The 12,241-nt window shown below is 51.3% G+C and overlaps 1 protein-coding gene across 9 annotated transcripts in view; it reads right to left on the minus strand.

The window, feature by feature from the left end:
- Positions 1-8,176: 8,176 nt before the first annotated feature.
- Positions 8,177-12,241, minus strand: part of EBF3 (EBF transcription factor 3) — a gene marked incomplete at both ends in the record, with an annotated part of 114,483 nt that continues 110,418 nt past the window's right edge. For 2 of the 9 annotated variants that reach the window (XM_080695314.1, XM_080695312.1), the window contains 5 exons: positions 8,191-8,208; positions 9,280-9,392; positions 10,312-10,401; positions 10,900-11,088; positions 12,143-12,241. The exon at positions 12,143-12,241 is cut by the window's right edge and continues 79 nt beyond it. In XM_080695314.1, the coding sequence (XP_080551440.1) occupies positions 8,191-8,208; positions 9,280-9,392; positions 10,312-10,401; positions 10,900-11,088; positions 12,143-12,241 (509 nt within the window). Of the gene's footprint in view, positions 8,209-9,279; positions 9,393-10,311; positions 10,510-10,899; positions 11,089-12,142 lie in introns of all 9 variants that reach the window. The other 7 variants (XM_080695310.1, XM_080695309.1, XM_080695316.1 and 4 more) reach the window with 4 other exon arrangements.

The raw sequence follows: 12,241 nt of genomic DNA on the forward strand, positions 1-12,241 counted from the left end.
TTGTTATTGTCTGAATTTTTTTTTTTTTTTTTTGCAGGTCTAGGGATGGAACCCAGGGGCATTCTACCTCCGAGCTACACCCCCTGCCCTATTTTTAATTATTTTGAAACAGGGTTTCAATGCTGGGATTATAAGCACACACCACCACACCCAGCTGACTTTTTATTTATAGTGGTCCTACTGTGTGTGAAGTGGGCTCATGCATATATATGCATGCATATGTACACATATATCTCTATATATACATATATTTACACACATGTAGATATAAACTACATATATATGAATATATATTAAGTGTATATACATATTATATTCTTTTTGCCTTTTCTAGAAATTCACAAATCGTAATTGTTATATATGCAGAATTATATGCTGGTGTCACTTAATTTTATATCATTGGGGTTTACCATTCCATTAAATATTCTTCAGAACAATATTAATGCCATAATATACTATGAGATTGCCTTTTATAGCTCTATCATAGTTGAGTTAGAAATTCCTGTTTTTAGCCATTTGGGTTCTTTCAAGTTTTTGAAAACTATAACTGCAGTGAAGACTCATGTACTCCAGTCTTGACTAACCTGTTTGCTTTGACTTGATTCCCAGAGGTGGAGTGAATGGGTTGAAGGGACATGAGAGGTCTGGATCTCTCCATACACGCCATACTGACTTCTGGAAGAGCAATACCCATTTGCTGTCCTACGGGATAAGGCTGCTCTTTTACCAACAGCACTGAGTATTACCTTTTTTTTTTTTTTTTTTTTTGGCAGTACTGGGAATGGAACCCAGGGGCATTCTATTTCCCAGCCACACCCCCAGCCCTATTTTATAATTTATTTGGAAACAGGGTCTCACTAAGTTGCTCAAAGCCTAAGTAGCTGAGGTTGGCTTCAAACCTGTGCTATCCTCCTGTCTCAGCCTCCCAAGCATGGGGATTACAAGCGTGCGCCACCACGCCCGGCTGAGTATTAGCTTTTAAAAGAAATCTTTTCCGCGCTTGGGAGACAGAGACAGGAGGATCGCGCAGGTTCGAAGCCAGCCGCGCGCGCTGGCTTAGGAGACCCTGTTTCCAAATAAAAATGTAAAAATAGGTCTGGGAGTGTAGCCCAGAGGTAGAAGGGCTTCCGGGAACGCCAGTACCACCAAAAAAAGAAAAAAAGAAAAGAAAAGAAAAGAAAGAAATCTTTTCTAATTTAATAGGCAAAAAAGATTCGAACACTTTTTTAAAAGATTTTAAGTGAGGTTGAACACCCTTTCCTAAGCTTATCAATGAGCTTAGGATTGTGAAGGGCCCTGAAATTTGCTATTTTTTCTTTAGGGTGATGTTCATTGAGTCATACTGATTTGCAAAATGCTCGTTGTGTATTAAGGGGGACCCTCTTTTGTTGTGATTGTTGCAGGCTCTTCTTTCTCTACTGAAGGCTCCATCCCTAGCCCAGCCCCGTGTTTTCCACCCCCGCCCCCCACCTCCATAGATGCAGTGGGCAGCAAAGAACACGGAAAGGCGGGCTTGGGGTCCAGCCTCATCTGAGTCAGCCACGCGGATGCCCCTTGTCCTTGGCCCACTGTGAGTAGGGCCGAGGCCTGATGGGGCAGCTTGGTGGGAGGCACCTCAAGCCCCTTCTGCCTTTCATTTCTTTTTCTACCAGTACCTCTGACGTTGCTGTTACTCATTCTGTCTCTCCAACCACATCCTTGGCTCCTGTTACCCTCTTCCTCATCCCGTTTCTATCCTGTCATCCTCTCGCCAGCACTAAAGCAGCTAACTTTACTGAGTCCTTCCTGGGTATTGGCCACCAGGCCAAGAGCTCGCAGCCCAGCCCTTCTGGTCTTGCCTCAGTGGGACTGGACTCACCATGCAACCAGCCTGGTGTGGCTGCCCTAGGACACAGAGGCTACATAGACCTGAGGACACCTGTGTGCACCAGGGGAGGCAGGCGGGGAAGCCTCCTGGTGGTTGCAAACACCCAGGGAACATGGACATCCCCCGCCCACCACTCCGGGAGCGTGGGGTGTGATACTGCGTCCTGGACTGAGGCCCTGCTCAGCCCTCACTTGCACTGGAGAAGCCAGTTTTCACTCCAGCCGCTTGGCAGACTCAGGCCCTCGAAGCCCCATAGCAGATTGGTTGGAGTCTTCCCCTGAAGGTGATTTCTCTTCCCTTCCAACCAGCTTGTTTCTGTTTCATAATACCTGAGGCTCTCTGACCCCTAAGCCAGGGAGAAGAGTACACGGTGTGGCAAATGGAGACTACTCGGGTCCTGCCAGCACCATGACCTGGACTGGCCAGCTCACCTTTTTTTTTTTTCTTTTTCTTTTCAGGTCTGGGGATGGAATCCAGGGGCATTCTACCTCTGAGCTACAGCCCCAGCCCTATTTTTTATTCTTTATTTTGAAACAGGGTCTTGCTGAGTTGCAAAGGACCTCACTAAGTAGCCGAAGCTGTTCCCAAACCACGGTCCTCCTCTCTTGGCCTCCCAAATGCTGACATTGCAGGTGTGCGCCACCACGCCTGGCTCGCCAGCTCACCTTTCTGAACTGCAGTCTCGCCACCGGGACATGGGCACCGGTCCCTGCACAGCGTGCATCAGGAGGACCAAGCCAGACATGTGAGCAGGTTGCCCTGCGAGCCACCGAGTGCGGCAGAGGTGGGTACATGTCTTCAAAACCATGTAGAAGGAGAGGTGGTCTCTTTTTTCACACTTTTATTGGTGTCTTAGAAGTATCCTCATGATGTTCAGAGCAGTGCAAGCATATGTCACCTGGTCTGTTGCTCCCAGCATCCCACCCAAGGCATCTTGAGTCAGAATAATGTTCACTTCTTAAAGCAATGCGCTCCCCATCTTATCTCTGGCCTCAATATGTCCAGGAGAAACAGGGTGCCCTCCCAGAGCCACGCTAAGCCCCAGATACTCAGGGGATTTTGCTGTCCTCTCTCAGCCACTCAGCCCAGCCTGTGGGTGAGCAGGTCAGGAAGTCACAGCCATCTGTGGTCCCCCGGGGACCAGAGTCCATACAGAGTACAGAGGAGAACCTCCAGGAGGGAAGGCCACCGGCAGCTGCCTGGGGCCGGGCGGGCTTGACCCAGGAGCGCATCAGTGCTTCCACTGGGTTGAGGCTGGATGACTCGGAGGAGTTGGCCTGTTTCTCTCTGTACCTGGCTTGTAAGCTTATGGAGACTGGGTACCCTGGACAGTTCTGTGTCCTGCATAGCAGCTGGCCCTGGAGTGGGATGAGGAGGCACGGACTTGGCAGAGACCAGCCATGCTTACCAGGAACGCCAAGAGAATGGCTCCCCTCGTCTCTGCAGGCTGGTGTGGGATCCCGGGGTTCATGCCTGACCTGGGAATGAGGTGTGGTGATGTCCCTGAGTTGTGGCCACCGCTGGAGTCAGAGCAGATTGCTCCTGTTTTGGTCAGGGCACAGCTTGCGGGGACCGCCTGGGTGGGTGGGCTCAGTCGTAACCCCACAAGTCTGCCTGGCCCAGGGCACCCTCACCTTCTGCTTCCCCAAGGTGGCCTGGGGTGGGGCTGTGTCCACCCTCGCTCCCATTTGCTCCCAATGAACCCTGCGGCTCTACACCGGGACATGACAAATGACCAAAAAATCAATTTGTAATCTGATTGGAGGTTTTTGATTTCCTCTGATGAGTTTAAATTTCATTAAGAGCAACCTTATTCCAACATAAAAGGAATCCTTGAAGGGTAAAACAGGGGATTGTCTCACCGAGTATAAAGCGGCCCCACTCTTTTGTGTGATTTATTTGTGGCATTAATTGTGAGGGCCAACCCGGGGTGTCTGTTGGCAGCCATGCTGTTATCGGGCCTGGGATCGGCCCCGAAGCTCAGAGCACAAGGACTCGCTTTCAGCACTCTCTTTGGCGTATCGACACTTCAGTTATCAACAACCCTTTTTATCTGCTGGGAGGGAGCTCACTGTAGCTCCGTGGGGCCAGGACGAGCCACAAATCACCACCGTGGCCGCCACCTCCCTGTGTTCTCTTAATTGTATGTATTCTCTGGAAAAAATGATCATCGCGGCCTCTTGTCTTGATGAGAAATTGACGTTTTCTGAGGACTTCTTTGGGCACTCCACGCAGGGAGATAAGGCCCGGCGTTGTTTCAAAGGAGGCCAGCCTTTCTCTCTTCAGAGCTCTCTCTTGCTCCGGACGACCCACTTGATAAGTATGGATTTCACGAGGTCTTTTTTCAGCATTTGAACTATAAAAGGTTCAGAATGACACCACCCCTTATAGACAAAAGATAACCTTGCCCTTTGAATATATTGATTCTTTATTAACTAGGCTGTTTAATGCAATGGAATGAGGCATTAGATGGAAGCCCATTTCAAGTGCTTTGAATAATCTTTAAAAGCTTGAAAGACCTTAAAAGGTTGTCTGACAATAGCTGGCGTCCATTTTGAGAGACTGCCGCTCTTCTCCTGACTGGGAGCACTGACATGAAGTCCCTTCTCCCCTGTTCTAGGGCCCCAGCCAGCCAGCCAGCTCCTCAGAGCAGGTGTTCCCAGGCTGGGCTCAGCGGGAAGGAGCCTCCTGCAGGGCAGGGCTGGACCCCTCAGCCCTCTTTCTAGACTGTCACTTTAAGGCTGGGAGGAGGATGCGGTCCAAGAACCCTGATTGTCACTGAAGGAGAAAAAGGTATTCACAAGTTTCTTTATGTTTTGAATAATTGTTTCCTGTTTTGCTTAGCAGAATAAGTAATTAAGATGACATTTGTGAGTACTAATTTAGATCACACTTGTGTGTATGTGTGATGGAGCTGCAAGCCAACACATGAAACCCGGGCTTCCGTTGAGGGGAAAATGGAAGCTGCTGAGCAGCTTGGCATGGGGGAGGGAGGCTTGCAGAAGCCGTGTGAAGTAGAACCCGTGTTGAGGGCGGACCTCATTACTGTGGTTGCACTTGGCTACACCTCTGTGGGACCCCGGCGGCTGTGGAGTACAGCGGGGCGGTGCCGCTGCGGGATGCGGATGGCTGAGGACGTCTCAGTGGGCGCCTGCCCACCCCACGGCACTGTGTGAAGTGCTCTCCTGAGCTAGTTCTTGCCCAAGTGGGAGCCAGCAGTGGAGTCGGAAGGGGCGGGTTCTGGGCAGCAGGAGCAGTTGCTCTCCTGCCAGACCCTCCTGTTCAGAGGCGGGGCGGCGGTCCCCCAGCAAGCCCCGGGGTTTGTTCACACCGCCAAGGGCCAGAGGTTTCGCCCGCTGAGCCAACCCCTTGTCACTGTGTTCACACATCTGGGAGACACAGGAAGATTTGCCAACGTGAGGGCAGCGTGCGTACAGGGCACCCCGAGGTTCAGACCCATCTGGGGAAGCGTTGGCTGAATGTTCCTATGCAGGCTGGAGGACAGAGGACTGGCAACTTTGCAGCAGGGTCTCTGATGGGCCGTTTTGATCTCCGCCAAGACGTAGATGCGGAACCCGGGATGTGGAAAAGAAACCCGCGATGGAGCGCACCTGTGTTCAGTCATTTTAATAATCAAAACAGATAAGATTACCAAAAGTGAAATTCACAGACAAGAAATACTTTAATTAAATATTGTGTAAAATGAACATTTTATACAGTTAAATATCTGAAAAAATGTACAGATAAAACAATCTTATTGTAAGGTCTTTGACAGCAAAATCTACCATTTAGTGAAGCGCTCAATTTCGAGACAAGGAAGCGAGGAGGGTGTCGACTATCTAAAACAAAACCAGGTGCGGCGTGAGGACACTGGCACACGTCCTAACTGTGCACGCGAGCTCGTTTAGGTCAAACTTTTACTTACACAAAGTAAAGCGGAGGCAATTTAGTTCCAAAGTGACTTCTCAGGCTTTCCCACGTAGCGAAGCCTTGCCAGCCGTCACAGAGCCGACTGTGACCTGCTGATCACCGGGGACATCGTCTTTACTTATTTTACCGAGTCCCTTGAACGGACACTTTCTAAATTGTGCATTCTTGTTGGGTTTTGCCAAGAAAGTTTGTTTTAAAAAAAAGTCTCCTTTTTGTTTTAAATCTGATTTCTGCTGCGGTTTGCAAAGTGCTTTGCTGTAAGGTGTCTAGCAAGCACCCAGTGCAAAGGCACAAGCGCGGGACGAAAGCAAAGCAGAACCGAAACCTGACCCTTCTGGTCTCACGGTGGGTTTGGCACTAACAGGCACGGTATCTGAAGGTCATCCCAGTTTCAAAAGTACAAACGGTGCTGTTGGATCTGACCACAAGAAAGTGTTAAAAAAAATTAAAAACCAGCAGTGGGTCGGGCTGCCCCAGACAGCTCTCTGAACCCCAGGCGGGTCGGGGGGGCTGCAGAAAGTGGCAGCAGAGACAGACCCCAAAAGGAGCGACCTACAGACAGGAGGTTTGTGCTTTTACCGTGCGTGTGTCTTGTGTGTCTGTGTGTGCATTTTACATCGGAAATCTCCAAATGAAATACCAATTAACAACTGTGGTGTAAGCCTGTGATAAAATAGCACAGAAGTTCTTCAAAGAAGTCCACTTTTAAGGCATCAGAGAAGTTAATGTGGCAAACGTTTTCATTAAAACATCAGAAGTAGATTTTATTTTAAACTTTAGGCCTCTGAATTTTTCCAGTAAACACAATTCAGCTATGTGTCAAAGTCATGGGTGGCAGCTAAAATGACTTTTTACATTCTACAAAAAAATAATAAAATAAGGACACAGCCCCAAACGGTGTCGCCTCTCCGCGGCCACTCCACATGCACAGAATCTACTAAGATTTGTTGCGGCCGGTGGCACCGTTCTGCTTTGACTATACAACAGACTTTTTTTTTTCAAAAGTATTTGTTTAGATAACTTAAAAATAATATAAAAATAAACAATGAATTTGACTTTTCCTCAAAATAAAAAAAAAAAAGGATGGAAAGTCCAAACAATAGCAAATGTTCAAAGTACAAATGAAATGTAAGGACACCGGTTCACTTAGCGAGACGGACTGGAGAGACAGTTCTTGGCTTATGGTCTTCCTGGGGTCACACCAGGCTGTGATCAAAAACCAATACAGGCAGGAGAAAGAAAAGTGGGGAAAGCAATGTACAAAATCTCAAAGATAAATACAATATTTATAATTGGTATGTTACAAAATAAAGTCCTTTAGCAACTGCAAGTGTGCATGGTAAAGTACGCGCTGAACGAAGACCGTTTTATCCCTTACAAGACACGTAAGGAATAAAACTCGTTTTTCTAAATATTTAAGTGGATCTGAAAAAAATTCAAGACAAGTGTATAAATATTTAGCTACAACTTTGGCAAAATCACAAAAGTCTACAATTTTATAACCACATACAAAACACATTAGGGAAGAAGGATCTAGAAGTCAAAAGGACAATTTCTGGTACAAGAAACAGAGACCTCACAGTAGCCTAAGAATGCAATACTATACATTGCTAGCAAAAGTTGAAAAAATGTTGCAGATCGCACTTGCTTAACAGGAAGCTCTAGCAGTGGGGGTACTGGAACCAACACACAGTAGCATTTTTTCTGTCAGTGTGCTTGTTGAAGGCAAGAGAATTCAATATCAAAGTTACAATTTCTAACTACAATAAGTTACAAAGTCTCATTTCATTAAGATGAAGTTAAACAATGATAACCCCCCTCCCCACCTCCCACTCTAACCACCAGTCCTCCTCTGTTCCAGTTTGATGGCTCATACCTCCTTGGCCCCCTTTGTTCACCACAAAAAATATTTCACATTATAGAGATACACAACCATTGTGAATCTAAGTATGAGTACAGAAAAATGCCGGGAGGCCTCCCCTCCGTGTCTCATGGTCATCAAAACGGTGCATTCACGAAGTTTCTCCCCACACAGATAGCACGGACTAGACAGCCAAGACGGAGCCAGAAACTCTATACAAAATAGGCGTCGCTTTGTTTTCCTTATTCTTCAGGACTGAGAAATGTGAAAATATGAGAAAAGTTCAGTCAATAAAATGGAATTGTTCATGAAGGAGAAGGGTGTTTGCATGTTGACTCTTAATAGTTTAAATAAAATCTTTAAACAAAGTCTTTTGTAGTGTTTCAACTGCTGCTGATTTTTTTGTTTTTGTGTTTTGAAGATATTGTTTCCATCAGCATGTCTGTCTTAACATACTACACGTGTCCCCTGAAGTCCGTCCGTGGGCGCTGGGTGCTGTGGAGGGTTAAGCGAGTCCCTCACATGGGTGGGACTACCAGCCCAGACATAGCTGCAATAGAGAAGGAGAGAGAGGTCACCTGTGGCCGTAACACGCGTGTGCTCCCGGCACACCCCTCCTTGTGCTTCCCTGGACAGGGAGCTGGGTTTGCACAACTCTCCACTAACCGGCCTCGGGCGTGGCCAAGGTATGCTGGGAAATGTACTTCGGGGGGGGGCTGGGGTGCGTGGGTGACATAATCCCCCACAGGCAGCCCTCCTCAAAGACCTCCTTGGCAAAGGGAAAGGCTCCTGACACTCTCACGTGCATGAAAAAGGCTACTTCTTGGCACACGCCTCTGCACTTTGTCCAAAGCAGATGCAGGCCCGGCTCCCCAAAGGCCCGCACTGTTGAGAGGCGGGGAGTGGCCTGTTCGCGGTGTGGTGCCGGCCAAGGCCGGCTCGCAGGCCTTATCTGCCTCCCTGGGTGAAAACCATCCTGGCCTCCGTTTCCCCCTCTGCCTGCGGGCCCTGGCTCTGACAGCCTGCTAACCGTTCCGCAGCGTAAGGGTGAGTCAGGGGCCCTCGGATCCGAGCCACGTGGCCCACCTGCTCCAAACCTCAAGGCCCAGGGCCACGGAGAGACGTGGCCACAGCACCGATGAGGGGGCGCTTTGCTCTTGTTGGAATAAAAGAGACATCGCACTCCACACGGAGTGTGGCTGAAGCTTTCCAGTGGACTCCTGGTATGAATGTAATTTAAAATCTTTAACTCTAGTGTTGTTTAATTTTTGTCAGAATGATCGTTCTCATTAATTTATGTATAACATATTAATACATTTGTTCATGTAGTGATGTGAGCTTCAATTTCTCAGTTCATTAATTTCAACAATATTAATTTATCTCCGACTCACCGTTACAACTTTATGGTTTGGAAGGCCCGTGTGTGTACACACGGCTCTCGGGGCACCGTCTTTCGGTCGGCCTAGAACCGGCGACCGGGCAAGCCCCGCACCTCGCCACCTGCCCGCTAAGCCTGCGCGCCCGCTGACAGCTCGGGGGCCAGTGGGCGGCACCTGGGGGCCTGGGCGTCCCTTCCGATACTGACAGGTGTTGTGAGACAATTATTTCAAATCACGGATACCTTTCCAGTTCCTTTTTTGAGCATTAGTTCATCAAAGTGAAATAGACCACCGACTTCACAAAAGGGCCAGTTTGTCTTCTCCACGACAACGTCCTCAGCACCCAGCAGAGAGCCTGGCACATAGTAGGCGCTCAGTAAATACTGGTTGAATGGATTCAGTGTTTTAAAGGAGTAACTGGATTTGGTTTTCACCGGGAGGACCATATACCAAAGGTGGTGTCTGAAAGAGGCCAGATGGTGGCCACTTAATTCCAGCACCCGTGGGCAGCTGCGCACCACAGAAAGACTGGCGCGGGCTCACGGACAAGGCCTGGGCGCCCGCTGGCTCTGCCTGCTGCTCGTGCCGGGCTGTGGTGTGGCCACGCGCAGCCTACGCCGCCCAGGAGGGCTGGGCGGGCACAGGGTGCCCATGCTCTGTGGCCCCTTCCGGGGACAGCGGTGCCCAAGCGATGCCTCCCGTGCCCTCGGGCCAAGCCCCTTTCTCTCCAACTTAGAAGAGATCATTAAAAAATTCAACTCCTGTCCACAGACAGCCTGCAGCCAGCGTTGGTGCCTGCATCGCCCTGGGCGTGAGACTCACGTCCCTTTCCAAGGGACGATCCAGCCTTGGGGACTTCAGGCCCACCTGGCTCAGCTCAGGGCGGTGAGAGTGGGCAGAGCTGGCGACTGGAGACAGGCTCCACCACAAGCCAGGAGCTAAGGGCAGGGCCACACCCACACTAGAAGGTCGGCCCAGGCCGGGGATCACTGCAATCAGGACTGAAAGCCATCACGGTCTCCACAGTCCCTTTCCTCTGACCTGTGGCTCTACCCCTCGGGGCACGGGTGCTGTACCCCGATGACTCTAGGTTATACTGGAAGGACGGGCTACAAAGACCAGGAGGCGGAATCTGGTACTGGTTGGGGCTCAACGAACAGCTGTCCTCCGTGAGAGTCCAGGGCGGGGAGGATACAGACGGTGGAGCACATGCATGCCGAGGGCCATGCGAAGATCTGGGCGCCCGCCCGCCCGCCGCCGCCTGCCGCCCTCACCTTGCAGGCCGTTCCCATTGGCGCTGGTGCAGGAGGGAGGCGGGGAGGCTTGGGGCCGGACCACTGGCGCGAAGGCGCTCTTCTGTTTCACTGCGGAGATGACATTGGCAGGTGAGAATGAGAAAATGCCGTGTGTGCTGCTACAGTTTGAAGGGAGGGTGACCGAAGAGGCTGCCATGGTAGGGCTGGACGGCACTACTGCAACAAAGCAAACACGGTCAGCACGCGCGGCCGCGGCGCGGGGCCGCGGCGAGGGCTCCGAGGGCCTCGCCTCGCGGGGAGGGGCCGCGCACACAAGACACCACATGCTGCTGGCTGGGCCGCGCCGGCTAACGGGCAAACGCTCTGGCGCGGGGCTCTCCTCCAATCGAGCAGCCCCATTGGTTCCGATTTGGTTCTGGTGGCCAATGAGGTGGCATCGGGGCCCGTGGGGGTCAATTTGTGGTCGCCACCTGGACGCCCAGCCTCTGGGGCCACCCTTCCTTTTATCCGGTAGCTCACATCACAGAACACCCAGGCAATGCACACACTCGACTTGGTAGTGAATATGAATCTGCGTGATGACGTGTGACAAAAACAGACACTTACTGCCGTAGGGAGAGTTAGCGGAGGAGCCATTAAGAAATCCAGGCGAGCCCGGGACCCCTAGGTTGGCCATGGCGCCACTTCCATATCCATTCATGCTAGTGCTGACTGTGCTGTAATTGGACTGCTGGGGAGTGCTGCTGGGGACGTAGCCTCGCGGGGACACGCTGCTTGTATTGCGACTGTAGCCGACTGTTAAAATCCCCCCCCCGGCCAAAAATAACATTATTATCAGCGGTAGACACTGGGGGGGGGGGCTTCCCGGGGAACCTATACCATCTACTAAACATTTTTAATTGACCTCATGCGTTCCTCTGCTCTCTGCTTTGAGCCAGCTCAGATAACCTTATCACACCAACCCTACTGTGGCTGTCTCCTCCGCGAGCCCCGCTCCGTCTCTGCTGGCTTCGACAGCTGGCCCGAGCGCGCTTCGATCTAACCGTCAGTTGCTTTCACGGTTCTCTTTAGAAGCAATTATCAACAGCTCGGATTCCTGGCCTGTCCCCCCACTCTCTCTGAACTTTCAGCCTCTGCAGACCTTCAAATGCCACAGCTGACAAGGAGAGCTTATTTGTGGCCGTAACTTCCCCGAAAGGCTGTTTTGGGGTCTTCATTTTTACGGCTGCTCTTTCTGTGAGTGGGGGCGGGGTGGGGTGCCATGGCCTCCCTCCTCCACGGGAGCATCGGGTGGCAGGGGCAAACCCAGCAGTCAGTGGGGGCGGTTCTGAGATTACTGCCCGCTGCTCGGTGTTCAAGGAGGAAAGGGCTGAGCGGGATGCGACTGGCTCCAAGGACACACGGCAGTGACCTCCTGGTCCCTGGTCCCTGGGCTGTGGATGAGCTGCTGGGGGGGAGGGGTTCTCCCGTTAATTCATGCCAGACCTACAACCCGAGCCCCCCACGCAGCATATCCGAGGAGGTCTACTGGCCCCCTCCCTCACAGAGCCCAGGGCTCAGCCCGGCCTCTCAGGGATGCACAGTGATGTGTGGACACGCTAAGGGGAGCTTCTAGCAGGCGCAGGAGCCGAATGGCAGCTGGCAGAGCTGCCGTCACTCTTTCTGGGTTCTCTGAGTGTCCTCTGCCCAGCTCTGGCTGGCGGGTGTGCAGCAAGGTCTTCCCTGAGAGAAGGAACTGGCCGGGCCAGAGGGCTCGGAACCTGAGCGGTCCCCGGCACCTTCGCCTGCAGCTAAGGCCCCAACCAGCCCGCGGGGGTCCAGGGAGGGTTCTGCCCGGCAGGCAGCCTACCTTGGTCGTTGGCTTGCGATGTCTCCGACACGTTAACGGCTAGCTGGCTGCTGAAGGAGTTGACGCCCATCATGCCGGTGTGCGCCGGGGTATTACCCA

Source organism: Muscardinus avellanarius, assembly GCF_963383645.1.
Source record: "Muscardinus avellanarius genome assembly, chromosome: 4".
In the NCBI taxonomy this organism is placed as follows: domain Eukaryota; kingdom Metazoa; phylum Chordata; class Mammalia; order Rodentia; family Gliridae; genus Muscardinus; species Muscardinus avellanarius.